The 20,128-nt window shown below is 43.1% G+C and overlaps 2 protein-coding genes across 6 annotated transcripts in view; one reads left to right on the top strand and one right to left on the bottom strand.

The window, feature by feature from the left end:
- Positions 1-2,482, top strand: part of SNX25 (sorting nexin 25) — a 158,697-nt gene extending 156,215 nt beyond the window's left edge. The window contains exon 19 of the mRNA XM_039542197.1: positions 1,851-2,482. Within this exon, the coding sequence (XP_039398131.1) occupies positions 1,851-1,904 (54 nt within the window). The 3' untranslated portion in view covers positions 1,905-2,482. The remainder of the gene's footprint in view (positions 1-1,850) is intronic.
- Positions 2,483-9,622: 7,140 nt separating this feature from the next.
- Positions 9,623-20,128, bottom strand: part of LOC120405890 (LRP2 binding protein) — a 32,065-nt gene continuing 21,559 nt past the window's right edge. For 2 of the 5 annotated variants that reach the window (XM_039539802.1, XM_039539801.1), the window contains exons 5-9: positions 19,464-19,606; positions 19,279-19,384; positions 18,181-18,404; positions 13,903-14,068; positions 9,623-10,064 (exon numbers count right to left, since the gene is read on the bottom strand). In XM_039539802.1, coding sequence (XP_039395736.1) covers positions 9,999-10,064; positions 13,903-14,068; positions 18,181-18,404; positions 19,279-19,384; positions 19,464-19,606 — 705 coding nt within the window. In that variant the 3' untranslated portion in view covers positions 9,623-9,998. Of the gene's footprint in view, positions 10,065-13,902; positions 14,069-17,568; positions 17,708-18,180; positions 18,405-18,757; positions 18,930-19,278; positions 19,385-19,463; positions 19,607-20,128 lie in introns of those variants that run through there. The other 3 variants (XM_039539800.1, XM_039539804.1, XM_039539803.1) reach the window with 3 other exon arrangements.

The following is a 20,128-nucleotide window of genomic DNA, read 5'->3' on the forward strand; positions in this document are numbered from 1 at the left end:
ATCACCGCTTGCAGAGGCAATAAAGTCATTATTGTTTCAAAATCACGCATTCTTTATTCATTCATCACACAAATAGGGGGATAACTGCCAAGGTAGCCCGGGAGGGGTGGGGGAGGAGGGAAGCACCGGGCAGAGTGGTGAATGAGGGGAGCAGGGAAGGACAAGGCCACACTGCACTTCAAAACTTACTGAATTGCCAGCCTTCTGTTGCTTGGGCAGTCCTCTGGGGTGGAGTGGTTGGGTGCCCGGAGCCTTCCTCCCCCCCACCCCCTTTCTTGGGTGTCTGGGTGAGGAGGATATGGAACTTGGGGAGGAGAGCGGGTGGTTACACAGAGGCAGCAGCGGCGGTCTATGCTCCTGCTGCCTTTCCTGCAGCTCCACCAGATGCCAGAGCATATCAGTTTGATCCCCCAGTAGCCTCAGCATTGCATCCTGCCTCTGCTCATCGCGCTCCCGCCATCTCTCATCTTGCTCCTGCCACCTCTCATCTCATTCGTCCCTCCTGTCCTAATGTTCATTTTCTGCTTTCCAGGACTCTGCCATTGTTTGCCTCCACGTATTCTACTGAGCCCTTTCAGTGTGGGAGAACTGCATGAGCTCAGAGAACATTTCATCGCGAGTGTGTTTTTTTTTTCACCTTCTTATCTGCACTAGCCTCTGGGAGGGAGATGATAGGAGTAGCACTGAAACATTTGCAGCTGCGGGAGGAAAAAGGGGAGAGGAGTATTTAAAAAGGCACATTTTAAAGAACAATGGGTAGATTCTTTCACGGTGAACAAAGCTGTTAACATTACATAGCACGTGCTTTTGCTACAAGGTTGCATTTTGCCTCTTATATTGAGGTCCTGCCGGTTTGGTGTGAGAGATCACACACGCAGGGCCAGGCAACAGGATTTGGCTTGCAGGTAGCCATGGTGAGCCACAGTCTTTCAGCTTCTTCAACCTTCATAACATGTGGGAATAGTTTCAAACAGCAGCGCCCTCCTTTCGCATACCAAGCACCCGTTGAGTTGGCCTTTTCTGATAGCATGGATTCATCTCCCCAAACAGCGATCAGATCCAGTACCTCCCATTCGGTCCATGCTGGAGCTCTTTTGCGATTCTGGGACTTCATGGTCATCTGTGCTGATCAGCTCACCACGCTGGTCAAACAAGAAATGAAATTCAAAAGTTTGCGGGGCTTTTTCTGTCTACCGGGCCAGTGCATCTGAGTTAAGAGTGCTGTCCAGAGCGGTCACAATGGAGCACTCTGGGATAGCTCCCGGAGGCCAATACGTCGAATTGTGTCCACAGTACCCCAAATTCGACCCAGCGATGTAGATTTCAGCGCTAATCCCCTCATCAGGAAGGAGTACAGAAATTGATTTTAAGAGCCCTTTAAGTCGACAAAAATGGCTTCATCGTATGGACAGGTGCAGGGTTAAATCGATCTAACGCAGCTAAATTCGACCTAAACTCGTAGTGTAGACCAGGGCTTTGATATAGTGGAACAGATCCTTAGCTGATGTCAATTGATATGGCTTCAGTAGAGTTGCACCAATTTACACCAGCTGAGGATCTTGCACATTATGTCAACACTGACCACTTCCCTCCTCCAACTTCCTTTTTCATATAATCAGAAACTGATTTTCTATCATCTTTTTGAGAAATCAGTTTTGGGGTAATGCAGATAATACCATGCTGCATGATTAGATAGTGGCACATGGGAAATTAATGATAGTCCCATGTAGGCTGGACTAGATGAACCAGGTGATCCTATTATTTGTGATTATCTGAACATCTCAGAAAGGAGGTAGAAATTCTTATTTGCTGTTTACATTAATCTTAGTAGTTTTCCTTTTCTTTTTCAGGTGTTGTTGGAACTGCTGCTAACTGAACTGTGTCCTGAGCTAAGAATTCATTAAGAGCAGCTTAAAGCTGCTCATGTTTGAATCTGCACAAGTGAACCACTAGAGAAATGTCTGTGTAATAATAGACATGAAACTTATCTTCCTCTTTTCCACAGAGGGCTGACTGAGGACTATAGATTATTTTTTAGTTTTCTTTCTCCAGTTTTATGTGAAGTAAACAGACTTGAAAAGATCTGATGCTGTAGTAGGGTAGAAAAACAATGCTGCATAGTTGCCAGCTTTATTTAAATTGTTATATTTGAATACTTTTCAGTTTAAAATACTGACTGAAATATAAATGTTAATATAAGTTGTAAGAATCTATAAAATATTTTAAACATTTATCAAAAATGAAGTTTTGCTTAATAGTGGTAAACTAATGAATGTTGTACAGTTAATTTCCTCATTGAGGATTTGAACACTCCGTTATTGTGTATTGAAGAGCCTTGTTGTGCAATACTTCATGTAAAGTTATTGTGAAAATTTTATCTATTTTATTTTTACCAAAATTGAAGCATTTGTAAGCAATAAATAACAAAAGTGGATTATGGTACTTGATGATAATTAGTAGTTAGTGGATGAGTTTGACATCCATAGTTTCAGAGGGAATATTTTCATTGTATTATAGTCTATGTCCAACATGCGTCACATAAATTAGCATGTCATAATGGAAAGCATCTGATCAATCATTAATTAGAAATTGCTTATCTCCTTGATTAGCTGACATTCAAACCTCTCTTGTTGCACTCCGACATTATTCAGGATTCCTGTGTTTAAATGCACGGAACTTTTAAATCTATTCCTGATTTTATACAATGGAAGTAAAACAGATACTTCTTTCTAGAGTGCTTTTTCATTCATGTGTAAAAACACTTAAATATTATTTTAATGAACATGTTAATAGCTGAACACCATCAAATGTTTGTAGGTAACATTCATTACTTTCTTTTAAATTAAGTCAATATAATTGTGGTCTCTTTGAGAATGACCGCGCTGCACTGAAAGCAGGGGGGCCATTGTCCCGGCTTGCCGGATGAAGACGGTAGTGCTTTATGGAATGGGGGAGAACAAGATCAGAAACTGCTGCAAAAAGGTGGTGTTGGTCAGCTTTGCAGCACTGACTCACCCCCTTGGAATGTAAGGGTGGAAGGCTTTAAAGGTGCAAGCTTTGGTGTTGGAAACCCCTTTCTCCAAGCAGCAGGCAAGACAGCAGCAGGCAGCAGAGGATGCAGGCACGCTGGGCAGCATGGCTCCACATGGTCACAGGATGGTGAGAGCACAAAGACGATTGGGAAGCTTACCACTTCCCCAGAGAGGGACAGGCTCATTCCAGGTAGGAGGTGCTTGCAGGGAGGCAGTGCGGGGCTTCCAGAGTGTACTGGGCTGCCCAGAACCACGATGTTCTTCTACACTGAACCCAGGAGGCTGATTCCAGGAGTGAGTGTGCTTTGCAACAGACAGATGTTGGGAGGACAGGTGGCACAGGTGATATCCTGCCTTGCAATGTGACAATGTGTGGTGGTTGCACAGGCCTCAGGGAGGTGCAGGATCCGGGCTCCAGTTGTCCATCTAAGACGGTACTTGAAGGAGTGTCACGGAGTCCCCGGGCGATGCTCTGGAACTGCTCCCTACGAAGCCAGTCAGGACTCTGGTGAAGTCTCCTCTCTGAGCAGACTGTCTTCAGGGCAAGAAGCTCACACAGCTTCCACCCTCCTGGCTCTGACCTTTAGAGCATTCAGCATCCTCTGCCTCTCCAGGTGCTTCCCACAGTGAGTCTGCTCACGCGGGGTCCTGGGGAAGCCAGAGGGTCCTGCACCCCAACTTCGCAGTTAGACGTGACTGTTAGCCAGCCAGTAAAACAGAGGTTTATTCGATGACAGGAACAGGGTCTAAAACAGAGCTTGTAGGTTCAGAGAACAGCACCCCTCAGCTGGGTCCATTTTGAGGGACAGTGAGCCAGACACCCCCTGTCTGCACTTCACTCCACGCCCCTAGCGAGCCCCAAACTGACTCCCTCTCCAGCCCCTCCTCCTCTGGGCTTTGTCCCTTTCCCGAGCCAGGAGGTCACCTGATTCCTTTGTTCTCCAACACCTTTAGCTATCACCTTGCAGGGGGGAAGGGCCCCAGTCATTAGTTGCCAGGAGATAGTGTCAGCCATTTATGTACACTGGCCCTTTTCTCTGCAACAATTACACCCCCTTATTCCACAACCTAGAGACTTAAGAAATGCATTGGGGAAACTCAGGCACCCCTACAGTATTCAGAGGCAGTGTTGTAACAAGGGCGAGGCGAGTGAGGCACTTGCCTCGAGCACCCAAAGCTGAGGGGCACAGAAAAGCCCCGGAGCATCCCTGCTGGAACGAAAGCTGCTGCTGCCTTGGCAACAGGATGCCAGAAGGCAGCCGGCTGAGGGGGCACACACGTGCTTCGCAGCCCTCCCCCCTGGCACCAATCTGGAGGAGATGCTGAGGGGGCTTCTGGTGGGAGACAGGATCATCTGCAGCCAGTGGACCTCACTCACCTGAGCAGCTGCTGGGGCTTCGGTGAGTGTTTGACCCTGTGATCCCTCCCCACCCCCACAGCCACCACTCCTGCAAATTGGGCAAGGGGCAGCCCCATCCCCCACCCCCAGTGAGGCTATGGCGAGGGGCAGCAGGGGAGGAAGGAAGCCACATGTGATGGCAGTCTCCCCCCACCAGCACCCACCACCCCCTTCCAGAGCCCACACCCCCTCTCTGGCTCCAGAACTCTGTCCCAGAGCCTGCACCCAGCCCTCAGCATTCCCTCCCAGAGCCTGCACCCCACCCCGTGCCCCAGCCCGGAGCCTGCACCCAAACTCCGTCCCAGAGCCTGCACCCCGACCTCTAACCACACACCCTCTCCTGCCCCCAAACTCCCTCCCAGAGCCTGCACCCAGCCCTCCGCACTCCCTCCTAGAGCCTGCACCCCCCACCCATCCTGTATCCCCAACCTGTGCCCCAGCCCGGACCCAGCACCCAAACTCCATACCAGAGCCAGCACCCCAGACTCCATCCCAGAACACCTCTCAACAATCCTACACCCAAATCCCCTGCCCCAACCCAGGGCCTGCACCCCAGACCCCCTCCCCCCACCCAAAGTTCCTCACAGAGCCTTAGGCAGGTGGGGGGCAGAGTTTGGGGGGGTGAGCTCTGAGCATTCTGGGCACCACCAAAATTTCTACAAACTTGCCGCCCCTGATACTTGGAGGGGTGGTGAGGAGGTGAGCAGTGAGTCGGTGGATGGAGGGGGGCATCCATTTTCAGTATTTTAATTTTTGATACTGCATTGATTGACTGCTGTGTGCATTAATATAGTGACCCCCTGGGTCTTTGCATGAGGCTTTATACTTGGGGGTGGGGGGTGAGGAGCCGAGCGGCTAGTCGGTGGCTGGAGCGGGGCAAATCTCCCAGACTGAAAATCTGGGACTGTCTGTTGGTCCTTTTTGCTGCTTTTCTCTGGGCTGGGGGTTGGTACAATGCTGCAAAGAGGGTGTTCCCAAAGGAAGGTGCTTGTTTCTAACCCCCGAGGCCGAGGCCGTCAGTATGTCTGCTCTTCTCTAGTCAGCCCACTTGACAAGTTTGGTTGTCCTTGGTCTGGCTCCCAGCCCCTCTCCAAGGGTTGCAGCTGTCGAGATGCTGCCTTCCACCCCGTCCTCATTCACACCTCATTCATTCAACAGGGCCCTTGATTACAAAGTGGGGGGAAGATCTTATTCTACTTCTAGCAAAAAGACATTTTTCTTTTACCTTAATTATACTACCTTAGGGGCCCTCTATAACATATTACCGGTTCAAAACAAAGTCATGTAAATGTTATACAAAAATGCATAATGCAGACATTTATCTACAACTGCATTGATTGACTGCTGTGTGCAGTAATATAGTGACCCCTGGGTCTTTGAATGAGGCTTTATACTTGGGGGGGCGGGGGGGCAAGCAGGTGGGCAAGTGGTGGGTGGGCAAAGAGGTGAGCAGTGAGCCAGCAGGAGTTCTAGGGACAGGCATGGGGGTTTCTGGCAGGGGAGGGAGAAGGTGAAAGGAGGCGAGTGGTGGGTGGGGGACTGATTAGGAGGGATGCAGCAAGCCAGCGGGAGGGTTGGGGGTGAAGAGGGGTGTGATGGTGGGGCCGAGCGGGGAGGGGGTGGGTCCTATTTTACTGCTGTGATCTGGTCACGCTATGCATGCCGTTTCTCCCACCCACCACCTTCCTTTTCAGCCCACAGCTGTTTTGGCGGGGTGGTGCTGGGGAAGGAGGGTTTGTTTCTGTGGGGCGGGTGATGCTGGGGGCGGTGTTTCTGCGGGCGGCGCTGGGGGAGGTGTTTCGGGGGCGCTGGATGGCGCGGGGGGGGGACAATTTTATATTCTTGCCTCAGGCGCAAAAATAGCTAGTTACGGCTCCCTTCAGAGGAAACATTAAGAACAGTCCCACTTCATCACAGGGGGACAGGAGTGAGCCTTGCAGAGTAACAAATAGGCCAGGGCCAGGAATGGGAATACCGGACTCCATATCAGACCCATCTGGAGGATGCACCCCTGCTGGGGACACTAATGATTTTGCGCAGCTGTTGCAAACTAATCTGCAGTTGTTGCACCAACTTCAGGCATCTGTGGGTGATGGGTCTGCCTGGTTTCTGGGGAGGCCCAGCATGGGCACGAGTTTGGGAATCGGGAGACAGGTGGGGCAGACCCCCTGCACGCGCGGGGGGCAGTGGTGTGGTTGAAACCCCATGGCACATGTCAACTCATATTTGTTAAGACCTATAAGCTTCTGGGCTAGAGTTGAGCTTCCTGGGGGGGCTGTGGGGAACAGGACACTGATGTTTCCCCATCAGTCTGTCCTGAGTACGGTTATGCTGGGGTTTCTGACCCGATGGGAATTCACCTGCTTAGGACAACTAAGGATAAAATCCTGAGAGGGGAATATGTGGACATATTATCCCTCTTGCACAGCGAGGTGTTGACAGAGAGTAAGCTGGGAAAGAGCAAACAGAATAAGGAGTTGCCCAAGCGGCCAGGGGTGCCTAAAACATGGGAAAATGAGGAGGTGGCCTTCCTTATCTCTGCAGGTGTGATAGTACAGGCTTACCCGGAGAGAAGCTCAACCTTGTTTAAGTATATGGATATGATCAGGTGGGCACATACTATGTTTGGGGGGATGAGTTGATTTCATTATGATGAGCAGTTTCAATTAAGGGCAGCAACACAAACGGATCTGGTGGGACATACCACATCACACACTGTGGTTAGAGTGGATGACTCTGCGGGGACCAGGAGTTCACACGGACAGTGGCCTGTTCCTTCCCCTACAAGTTCAGGCGGGGCACGAGTCACATAATATTTGTTGGGCATTTAATAACAATGGTTGTTTTTGCAGCCCCTGTAGATTTCAAGCATGTGTGCGAGATATGCTTTGGGATCCATTTGGCCCGTTTTGCCAGAGCGGTAGGGAACAATCACAAGGGAAAAACAGGATTGGAGTGGGTGGAGTGCCAGTTGCAGGTTTGGCTCGGCTGAGACAGGTCATGAGGTGCAGAACACAAGCAGGGTAGGGGGGCAAAGTGGGGGCGGTCCAATGGGCACAGGCACCATTACCAGTTAGGCTTAAGGTGTTCAGGGTTTCCTATGATATTACCCTAATAAAGCACATATGGCATATTTGGGGGGTGGGGTTAACTGGGATTTTTGGATCCCCTTTTCGGGAAATAGCACCCATGTAAGGTAAAAAAAAAAAAAATCAGTTGCCGATAGGGAACCTAAGGGTGTCCGTCTCCCCCTTCTTCCCCCCCGCCCCGCCCCCAGGTTCAGTCCCCAACAGCACTGCAAGGGAATATCGAGTAGTACTTCACCTTTCATACCCACAAGGTGGTTCTGTTCACACTTTAATGAACTAGGTGGCCTGCCAAAACATTTGGGGGTACCCCATGCAGAAGACGAGATAGCGGGCCCCTTCCACTACATTAGCATACCTGGGTATCGAGTGGAACACAAAGGCAGGCATATTTCAGCTCCCTCCCAATAAAAGTGTGTGCTTCTGGTATGACAGCATGGCAGGTCAAACTTCCACCTCACACAGGGTTATGAAGTTAGTGAGCGAATTTGTATCAGTGTCTGAGTCTTAACATCTCTTTTCCTTCCAAACATGTGCCTGCAGTTGGATGATGGCATAGCGGATGCCCTGTCTTGTTTGCAGTTCAACAGTGTGCAGAGGCCTGCACCAGGAGCTAGCGACCAGCTCAAGTAGATGATGCTGGTGCTATGGAGCTATGGCATATGAGGATCTGGGAGACTGGTCTTCTATATGGCCCATCAGGAAGGGAGGGGTGTTGCAGTACATGGCATTGGCAACCCAGCTGCGGGAGTCCTTGATGACCCTTTTGTAGTGCAAAGGGCAACCGAGTTCATTGGGAGGAAGGGGAGTTCACCTATAAAACTTGGAGGTAACATGGTTTTTGGGATGCCATACAAAAGGCCATTGGAAGATGTCTGGGACCCTGAATAAGTGTGGCGGGGAGGCAGCAAAGCTAATTGCTGGCGCCTCCTTGTGGTGGATGTCCAGTGCAGGTACTCCATGGGGAAGGCATCCAGTAGGAGGTGCCATTTAAGGGAACGGAATGGTTTGGGGTTTGGGGCTCCTATAGTTGGAAAGGCAGGGAGCCAACCCCCCTTTCTCATAGCTCATCTTACCCCTTCTACGAGGTGGGATAAGGGTAAGGTCCTGGCAATGGATTTGCTGGAGGAACCTGGATGGAAAAAGGGCGGGGAGCTGGTGGAAGCCCCCCTCCCGGGTAATTAAAAAACAAACAGGGTTTACCTGTATTGTACACTTTTATCTGCCGGGTAGTCCCAGACATCTAATAATAAAGTTGCGGTCTGATTAAATCCATATCAGGAGTCTCCTGTCCTTCTTTCAGTATAGCTGGACAAACCGCAAGTAGCTTACAATTTAGACTGACTACAGTCTGAAACCAAAACCCATATACTACTGTGAAATTATTGCAACATTAAGATTTCTCTGACAATACAGCCTTAGATTTTCTATTCCATAGCACAGCTTAAGAAGCAACCGAAATTCTCTTGGCGATGGAAAGCTATATAAATAAAGACTTGAAAACGTAATTATAATATAGCAATCAGTGAGTCTCACTGGGGAGAAAGTATCTTATATTAGATACGGCTCAATGGTGTAGCCTATGGCTACTTGTGGGGCCTGTTGAGATGTCAGTTTGTATTAGTAAGAATAACTAAAAGTCCTATATGGACAAGGATTAAGAAGGATAGTCATGGTCTAGAGGTGTATACTCTAACACTTCACTAGCGTAGGTGTAGATTTTTTCTATAATTAGTTTCTATGAATAGGATATCCCAATACTGGAAGTTGGTATGGTCTACAGTGTAAACTAAGTATCTACCATCCATGCAAGTTTCCAACCCTCTACTGCTACCATCTAACAGTGCAATCTTTTTTAAAGTTGTTGCATTTCAGAGATATGGAAAAGGGCAAAGGAAAAAGATTTAAATGTAAAGGAAGCACTCACCTTCAATTATTACCCCAGTACAGAATATTTTATTTAAATGTATTATATGACTTGTAAATAGAATGTATATGAAAAGAGGACACTATTTTTAAGCACAGGTATTTCAGAAATCTTATAACTTTGCTGACTCTGCAGATCTTTAATATTTGTAAGTAAAGGAAATTGACATTAACAATGATTTCTTTTAACAAGTTGATTTTAGTTTGATTTGTATACCATCTAGAGCAGAGTTGAAGTAAGAAACGCAGGTGGATTATGTCAGTAAAGTGCCCAGTTCATGATGATTAAGCCTTCTGTATAATGAAAAAAGGAAGATAATCTGTCTCTACAATGTGTAAGTAAAGTAAGGGTTGTGAACAAAATATCACTGTCAGCAAAATGTTCTTTGTTCTAATCAACAAAAAAATGCATACTTCTCATGATTTATAGAAAGCTGAAAAAAACAAAGAAATAAGTGGTTATCTACCTAGCTGCTAAGGATAAACATTGCCTACTATGTGAAACACATTATACAGCATTGGAAGCAGCTGGGATTTGCCTAAATGTGAAATGTTCTAAATTCTCCCATGATTAGCTGCCAATTCAAGGTCGGAAGCTACATCAGGATCCAGGAGGCATGCCTTTGAAAACAAACAGAATAGTGAGTTATATTTTACAGCCAAAACTGGAATCTAACCTAGTTTGTATATGTACATGTTTGAAAATGTAACAGACTATATAAACGCCAAATATTACCAAAATTGTTTGAGAATGAGTTTAATAAATACACTAAAACAAACTTTAACCTTAACCCTTTTTTCTAACTCTACTTAAAAGAACAAAACTGGTATGCTGTATGTAACCAATACACTGAAGTTGAGGATTGTTTCAAAAACCTGGACAAAAGCTACTTCCCAAACAAGTTTTAGTATGGCTTATGCTGACACCTAAGCCATAGAAGTAAATCAGTTTGCCAGGCAGAGGTTTCCTGAATCCAGTTCATTTTCTGCTCAGCACTATGTTCTATTCATATAACCTCTGTGATCCCTCTCTTCTCTCCTCTGCAAAACTTAGTGGGCCAAATGTGAACCTGGTTTATCTATGTTAAAGCACATATGGTAAAACAGGCAAATTGGGTTTTGATATGTTTCACTTTAAATGGGAGTAACTATACAATTAAATTACAAAATGGCTTCCAACCACAAAGCTAAAAGAAATAAATGATGCTGATCACTGTCCATAGGGGAATACATGGTGCCAAAAAACTGCCATTGGGATATAGGGCCTTTCACTTCTAGGTCACTGACTCACATCTGCTGTAAGCCACTAATGACTGAAAGTTGTTACTACCTGATGGCTCTTTAATGTGAAATGCGGTGAGGGAATGGATGCCCACCTTTTCATTTGGCACCCTTGTTGGCAATCTGATCAGAGATGGAATGGACTGAATATACAAGGAGACTGAAATACTTTTTCACTTGAACAGGTGTGAAACAATGAGGGTCAATGTGAGAAAGCTTGCACTGATCCTGCCCTGATGTACCTATTCTATGGAAAGATAGTGACCACGCTTTAAAACTGCTTGTCCAGCACTTTTCACTACATTTTTTTAAAACTTCGGGGGGTTTTGTTTGGTTGTTTGTTTTAAGTGTAGCTGCTTTTCACAGAAGGAAATAATTGAAAGATTACTGCCTGTTCTGCAATCCCATTGACTTCAATGGGATCATCTGAGTAAGGAGCCACACCTGATGTTCATTTTGTTAGTAATTTAACTTCTGCATAGTTCCCACTTACTTGAGTTTTACAAAAGTGGACACTGCTGTCCTGTTCCTGGCCTGAAATTTGATTTTGCCCTCTAATGCAATCAGATTCTAAACCAATGGATTGTGTCTTCCTGTGTGTTTGTAGTGCCTATCTAGAGCACAATCAGGTTCCCATCCTGTGACACTATTGCAATACTAATATAGTCATCTAATGAATAACATCCACATAATAAATCCATAAAAAAATGTTCTTCACACAAATTTTTTAAAAGGGGCATTTGTTTTATTTAGGACCCATAGTGTGCTCTCCGTGCAGCAACACTTGGCTAATCAACACTAGCCCCAGAGCTGAGATTATATCAGTGACAGCACAGATAAGTAAAAAAAGTAGTCGTGATCTTCTCAAGTATAAATAGAGAATGCTGGGATTTAAACGAGGGCTGTCGATTAATTGCAGCTAACTCACACAATTAACTCAAAAAAATTAATCGTGATTAATCATAGTTTTAATCGCACTGTTAAACCATAGAATACTAATTGAAATTTATTAACTATTTTGATGTTTTTCTACATTTTCATATATATTGTATTCTGTGTTGTAATTGAAATCCAAGTGTATATTATTTTTATTATAAATATTTGCACTGTAAAAATGATAAACAGAAGAAATAGTATTTTTCAATTCACCTCCTACAAGTACTGTAGTGCATTCTCTTTGTTATGAAAGTGCAACTTACAAATGTAGATTTTGCTGTTACATAACTGCACTCAAAAACAAAACTGTGTAAAACTTTGGAGCCTACAAATCCACTCAGTCCTGCTTCTTATTCTGCCAATTGCTAAGACAAACAAGTTTGTTTACACTGACAAGAGATACTGCTGCCTGCTTCTTGTTTACAATGTCACCAGAAAGTGAGAACAGGCATTCACATGACACTTTTGTAGCCAGCGTTGCAAGGTATTTACATGCCAGATATGCTAAACATTCGTATGCCCCTCCATGCTTCAGCCACCATTCCAGAGGATATGCTTCCATGCTGATGATGCTCGTTAAAAAAATAATGCGTCAATTAAATTTGTGACTGTACTCCTTGGGGGCAGAACTGTATGTCCCCTGCTGTTTTACCCTCATTCTGTCATATATTTCATGTTATAGCAGTCTCGGACGATGACCCAGCACGTGTTGTTCATTTTAAGAACACTTTCACTGCAGATTTGACAAAACGCAAAGAAGGTACCTATGTGAGATTTCTAAAAATAGCTACAGTACTCAACCCAATGTTTGAGAATCTGAAGTGCCTTCCAAAATCTGAGAGGGATGAGGTGTGGAGCTTGCTTTCAGAAGTCTTAAAAGAGCAACACTCCGATTCGAAAACTACAGAACCCAAACCACCAAAAAAGAAAATCAGCCTTCTGCTGGTGGCATCTGACTCAGATCATGAAAATGAACATGCATCGGTCTGCACTGCTTTAGATTATCGAGCAGAACTCGTCATCAGCATGGACACATGTCCCCTGGAATGGTAGCTGAAGCATGAAGGCACATATGAATCTTTAGCGCATCTGACACATAAATATCTTGCAACGCTGGCTACCACAGTGCCATGAGAACACTTGTTCTCACTTTCAGGTTACATTGTAAACAAGAAGCGGACAGTATTATCTCCTGCAAATGTAAATAAACTTGTTTATCTGAGCGATTGGCAGAACAAGAAGTAAGACTGAGTGGACTTGCAGGCTCTACAATTTTACCTTGTTTTATTTTTGAATGCAGTTTATTTGGTACATAATTCTACATTTGTAAAGTATCAAAGGGGTAGCTGTGTTACTCTGTATCCACAAAAACAAAGAGGAGTCTGGTGGCACCTTAAAGACTAACAGATTTATTTGGGCATAAGCTTTTGTGGGTAAAAAAAAAAACAAACAAAAAACACTTCTTCAGATGCAAAGAAGTGGTTTTTTACCCACAAAAGCTTATGCCCAAATAAATCTGTTAGTCTTTAAGGTGCCACTGGACTTCTCTACCTTTGTAAGTTCAACTTTCATGATAAAGAGATTGCACAACAGTACTTGTATTAGGTAAATTGAAAAATATTTTGTTTTTTACAGTGCAAATACTTGTAATAAAAAAATAAAATGAGCACTGTACACTTTGTATTCTGTGTTGTAATTGAAATCAATATATTTGAAAATGTAGAAAACTACATTTAATATTTTGGATTTCTGTTATTAACAGTGTGATTAAGCATGATTTTTTTTAATTGCTTGACAGCCCTAATTTAAAGGCATCAAGGTTTTGCAAAGAAATAAGTTCTGCTTTTGAGTTTGAGGCAAGTATAAACAATGTAGTAACGAAATCAGTGCTATTTATCACTTTAACCATCTTGGGAAAATTGTCATGAAAGATTACCAGCCCAGGCACAGGTTCTACTCACCTGCCTTTGTTGTGGTGATTATAATATGAAATTTTACTTGCCTGTCAAAATATATTACTTGCCTTAGGTGAGTAGAACCTTGAGAGGCTGTTTTGAATAGTATGAGAGGATTTACTTCAGTATATTTTTTTTAAATATAGAATATTTTTATGTGATAAATGTAGATAGTAAATGTTGTTGGAGCATTTAATGAAACCATATAGCAAGTTTAAAAACTTAAATTCAAATTATCACTTATCTTATACTAAATAAGTTAATTTGTAGGGCCGCCCCACGCTTACCCTAGAATAATAATTTTTAGCTGCAGCTTGATCTTGTTGTATGCCTAGGCCAAGCTGGAGACATCTAGCCAAGTAGAAAGTAGCCATAGCAACCCCTTTGGCTATGTATACAGGAAGGCAATCGGTTATCTTTGCTAATATATCAATGTTATCGTTTTCTGCAATCCTGTTGTAAAATTTACAATATAAGGTTAGAGGTGAGCATTTCAAGCTTTGAGAGAAATCAGCTATATGAACCATAAAGAGACAGCGTCAAAACACGCGCTTCGTGCCCAACTTCAGTTAAGTTGGGAATTCTGTTGATAATGGTATGAACTTAAAGCCTTTCTAGCAAAACAGGTTTTAAATGTACATACAGACTTGAGCAGTGAACATGATTCTCCTGTTTTGAGTAACTTGATTCATATAAGAATTAGTGAGCAAATACACTCTCACTTCGGTCATTTTCACCACAACTGCACTAATTATAACAAAAGTGTTTCACACAAATTGTTTGTTTCTTCCAAACTGTTAACAGTTTAGTGGAAATTAAAGTAAAACTTGAGTGAATGGCCAAGCTTTACAGTTTTAAAAAAAGTATCATTCCAAATCATAAATGTGGATTTACCAATACCTTGTTATCTGAAGATCTAGGGCAACCTCTGAAAACTTCAGATAAAGAGGACTTTGGATACTTAAGACCATCACCTTCTAGAGTTCCCCAACAGACATTACTAACCTTTAATGCACTGGAATTCAGTTAGTCATGGTTTTCTAGTACACTCAAAGGGATTTTGAGTTTTCTTTAAGTTAACTTTTTTAAAGCCTCAAATTTGATACAGCACTTCTTAAATAGTAGTGCCTGAAATATATAATATATAAATAAATCCTATCAGTGCATGTATCTGCCTGCTGCCTTCTCAATATCAGCGTCGCTGTTACGGGTAAACACACTCTTGAAGAGTCTGGGGAAGAGCGTGCACATACGGTCCCCAAACCATGTATGAGAGTGATGTCATGCTAATACATTCACCGCTTAAAATATACAAAAAAAAATGAGTACTACTTCTGTCTACTCAGCAAGGATTCTGCTTTTTCTTGCACTGTAAAATATTAGCAGTGTCAAACTGTTGCAGGGAAAATACAAAATCCTGAATTCCAGCCTCGGTAGGAAAATGGAGAAGCTTTATTCAGTTTTATTTTAAACTATGAAAGTGCAATAAAGTTAAGCCTATAGACTTATGAATCACTATCAGTGAATCTGATTCTGTTTAATCCTCAACAAATCCTTGCCTGCTAACTAAATCATATGCATGCATCTGCAGTAATGTTCTTCCACCTAATTGTGATCACCTTTAGCAAATGACAGCTAAAACAAGGAGATATGGCGACTCATTAAAAATTAAACTAGTATCAAGAAAGAATTTGGTTCTTGCAGCTTATATTTAATGTCCTCTGATAAGAAAAACAAGGGAATGTACTTTTGCCCTCCCTTTCAAAATATAATAGCCTACCAATGCAAATAATAGCCAGTAACCTTAATCAGCATGCACAGACAAAGGACTTGGTGATTGGCACAGTCTAGTGAGTGTTTTGTTAAAGGAGATACCATGGTGATGAGCACAGTTTAAAGAAAACTATATAGAACAGGAAGACAATTCTTCAAGGCTATAGTATACTCATGGCCAACCCCAACTCCAAACATAAGGCGTTAGCCTGAGGGCAAGTCTACATGACAGCCCAAGTCAATATAACTTAACGGCGCTCAGGGGTGTTAAAAAGCCCCCTCACCCCCCAAGTAATGCAAGTTTTGTGCTGTCCACACCGGCACTATGTCGGTAGGAGATGCTCTCACCAGGGTGGAGTAATGCCAATGGGAGAGCGCTCTCCTGTTGGCATAGCACGTCTTCACCAGACGCGCTACAGTGGCGCAGTTGCCTTGGTGCAGCTGTCCCGAAGTACTGCTGTAGTGTAGACTTGCCCTGAGATGTGACTGAAAATAAGTGGATAACACAGAGCTCTCTTTTATGTTGGTGGGAGTGATGTAAGACTGCAAAGGGGAAATTTGTCATGATCTGATTAAATAAATGTCCCAGATTTGTATGGCAATTAGGGCATATTGACTTGGAGGTTACAAAAGTAGTGTATCTGTTTATATAAAGTGCAGCAAATTGGTGTACAGAAGGTACATGGGAAAGCACAGGGACAGGAGCAAAGAAGATGCTGATGCCTGACGTGACAACTATTTGCGCTGCTGGCAGACTTCTGGCCCTAGAACATCTACTGTTCCAGTGAGATGGGATTGCTTTGAGCACAATGACAATATATTTTCCTTCAGAAGTTATTTATGGCTATAACCTATTACGGCTTCTTTGTGAAAAGATGACTACAGCTAACAAGGTGCACCCTTTCATTGTCAGAATAGCCTGCTGGACCGCAGTGGTTAAAGGACAAACTCCAACTGATTGATATGGCCAGTGGATGGCTACCATTCTATCTACACTGCATGTGAAAGAATGGGAGCCTAGGCTCAAGACCAGCATGATTTTTGGGGATTCAGTGGTGAATAAAATAGAAGGTTGTTTGGCTAACATCTCAGTTTCTGGACTGTCAGAAGTTGAACCTGAAATCCAAATCTTGAAATACTGCCACTCCTAGTTCTATGTAATTTTCCTTGGCAGCATCCCTTTGTTCTTCACTCCTTAGATGCTTTACAGCAGCATCATAAATAGATGCATTTTTTACCACCTGAAGGATGAGTTTTGTATATAGCTTGTAGAGTCACTTTGCTTGTCTCTTTTTCCTTTAGAAACTTAATGATCTGACTGATGGGTTAAATCTGTAATGGTAAGGCTTTGCTAGCAAACGTTATATTTGGGGGGTTTATAATGGGACATTTGGTTACGTAGAAATTGTAAAACTGAGGCCAACATAATTCTCTCCAGTGTGTTCTGGATTTCACACACTGTGTAAACAAAACAGACATCAGTCAACTTGGCCCTCAGCTCAACCAGAATGTATTCTTGAACCTAAACCATCATGGCAGGGCAAATTCTTCGATTGCACCTTATCCGGTTTGCACAGACAAGCAAAATGGTATTTCTGAATTGAGAACACATTATAATGGTGTACTGTAAAGTACTACCACATGAAATCTTAGAAGTGCCAGATGGATCAGCAGTGGGATCCACAGAAACTCTTAGATTTTCCTGGGGAAAAGGAGACAGTAAAATGCTGCCTATTAAAAAAAAAGTGAGGAGATTGAGGGGAAGTGGAATAGATCTGCTGGCTAGTAAAACAGCAGAATGGTGGATATAGATAACTTAGCCACCCCTAAAGAAACCTGATTGAGGAAGACCAGAAGGCCATGGGGGGTGGTGTCATCTTTCCCTGTTCCCAGAAGAAATCCCTAAAGTATTGGAAATATTGAGATCCATGCGCTGTTGACAAGTAAATGGACGGCTATCTGGGCAGTGGTTGGAACTCTGTTAGGGAGAGAGGAGGGCCATTTTAATATTCAGACAGGTTTTTGGCCAGCTGGAAACTGGAAGTGGAGAGCAGCACTTCTCTTCTTCTGGATGGAAATAAGAGTCAAACCCTTATGTAAACACTTCAGAAACTCAAAAGAAAGTTCACTTTGGATTTGGAGGGACTTTTTATTCAAGTCATTGATTTGTCTGTCTCTATGTATGAAGCCACTTCCAGTTTCTATGTATTTTGGTAAAGATGGAGGATGGCTGCAGGCTATGAGAAATGACTGATTAAATCACAGAGACAGGCCTCTCTTTGTTGTTCTGCTCATCCACTGCATGAAGCTTTGGCAGCACTGAGACAAGATACAGAGTTGATAGAGACTGGATATTTTGTACATTACATCCTATATCATTTTACATTATTTTCTACGGGTCACACACATGGTATAAGCTCCTGTCTCATCCTTTGTGTACCTGAGTTAAAATGTACTCAAATGAACTTGGAGAAATGCTAATACTTTTCAATGTACACTTGTTTTGATATTTCAATCTCAATTTCTTCTCCAGTGATTATTTCTGCTTCCCTGTGATCAAGGAGGACAGAGTTGAACTGAATAATAGAAGGCTTCATAATCATTAGGGTCTTAATTTTGGCTAAGTTCTGTCATTCACTTTTTAAAGATTAAGTATGGCAGTTAAATCTGATACATCTCTGGTAGGGGAATACATGCTTGATTAGCATGAGTCTGAACTTGATCTAAAAGAATTTTTATCTTTAACTTCTATGATTTTATATCAAGAATTCTAATAAATTTAACTAATTCACCTTCTGGCAAATGCAGCAGCTTTTGTGTAAAATTTTCTTTTGTAGTAATACTCCACAAGATGGCCTTGAGCATAGATATTTCCACGTTCTGCTGCTTCCTTCAGGCACTCCAAAGCAGCCTTTGTATTTTGACGTATGCCTTGTCCATAGAGATACATAACACCAAGTATACCCTGTGACTCCAGACTTCCATTGCCACAAGCTTCTGAATGCCAGAAAAATGCCTATAGAACAGGCACAAAGTTCTTGTCATTTTTGAAATATTTACATAACCCTTTGCTTCTAGTAAAAATAAACATTCCCTTATCTAGACTACAGCCTAACTGTCTAGCATACAGTCTGTTTTCTTTAAAGCTCTTTTATCTAGCAGCTGGAGAGAGGTGTTTCAGAGCCACTCCAAGACTTACATTCATTTCCTTTACTCATGCTCTCCTGTGCCGCGCCACTACCATTGGTTGTTTCTTAAACATAGTGAGAACCATAAATCTTAATCCCGCTTTATAATGCTGATTCTTGAGTTTCAGATTTGATGCTCCCACCTCCTGCTAATTGTTTCAGTAAAAAAAATCCTGGTTACCAATGCAGGGCCGGCTCCAGGCACCAGCTAAGGAAGCAGGTGCGTGGGGTGGCCAATAGAAAGGGGCATCACTCTGTTCCTGATCGGGGTGGCACATTCGGGTCTTGGGTGGCAATTCAGCGGCGGGTCCCTCATTGCCTCTCCTCCTCTTCGAGCTGCCGCCGAAGTGCCGCTGAGGAGGAAGAGAGGGAGTGAAGGACCCGCCGCCGAATTGCCGCAGAAGACTGAAGCGGACCGATTCAGCGGCCGCCGAAGTGCCGCTGATCGGTTCCTTCCCCCCCCCGCCGCTTGGGGCAGCAAAAAAGCTGAAGCCGACCCTGACCAATGTCAAGGGATTCAAATAAGAAATTTTCTTTCTGTATATATGCCAGTTTGGGGCTAAATGGGTGAAAAAGTCTAGAAATAATAGAGCATATATTGTTATAAATAAGCTACAAAAGTCTCTTTCTGGAATGCTTCACAGATTCAGAATGAATCTGAGCATTGAATCATGATATGGAAAAGGCAGAAATTGGCATTACCTTTTTCAGATCTTTTGGATTTGATGTAGAATAAAACATTCCCAGGGTACTTTGAGCCTTTACACTTGCCTTTGGATTCCCATGGTCTGCAGCTATAATCCACAGCCTAAAAAAATAGGGAGGAAATATAAGTAACATTACAAAATGGTATTTTATAAATCATGGAGAAATTGAGATTAAATTACCTTTCAGCTTCTTTATCTGAATGCTTAACACCACATCCTTCAAAATAAGATCTGCCAAGATTGTATGCAGCAGCATATTTTAAATGTCTTGCTTTAGGGGAGTTAGAGTTGATGATTATTTTCATATACTCCACTCCTTTTTCCTTTGAGAGAAACAGATTTTAATCATAATTGCAAAAGGTAAAAAGGACAAACATTAAAATTCCAGGTAACGTAAGTTACATATTACACACAAAGAACTTTTCAGTTCTAAAACTCTCTAAATGTTAAAAGGTATGGATGTGATCAGTTAAGGTAGTGTAAAGAGTCCTATTCTTACATTTTAAATACTTTAATTTCTAAAAAAGCAAAAACTAATTTTCATTATGCTTTATTTTTGTGAAAAAGTTGAACTACTTGTCTAAAAATTGATATCATGTGGGATGTCAGTTTGATAAGGATGACACATCATAAATCCTTCGTCTAGCTTTCATTGTACCAACTGTGGACCATCATTCAAGATCAGTTTGCCACCTACACCAGGTTTAACAATACTACAATTATTTTATGAAATTAAAGCCATTCCTTATAAAATGAGAGCACTGAACAAAACTGGATTTACTCTGTTGTGCCAAGTTTTGTAGCAAACAACACTACACTCTCATGGGATAAGAGGGAAGGTCCTC

Source organism: Mauremys reevesii, linkage group 5, assembly GCF_016161935.1.
Source record: "Mauremys reevesii isolate NIE-2019 linkage group 5, ASM1616193v1, whole genome shotgun sequence".
NCBI classification, from domain to species: Eukaryota; Metazoa; Chordata; order Testudines; family Geoemydidae; genus Mauremys; species Mauremys reevesii.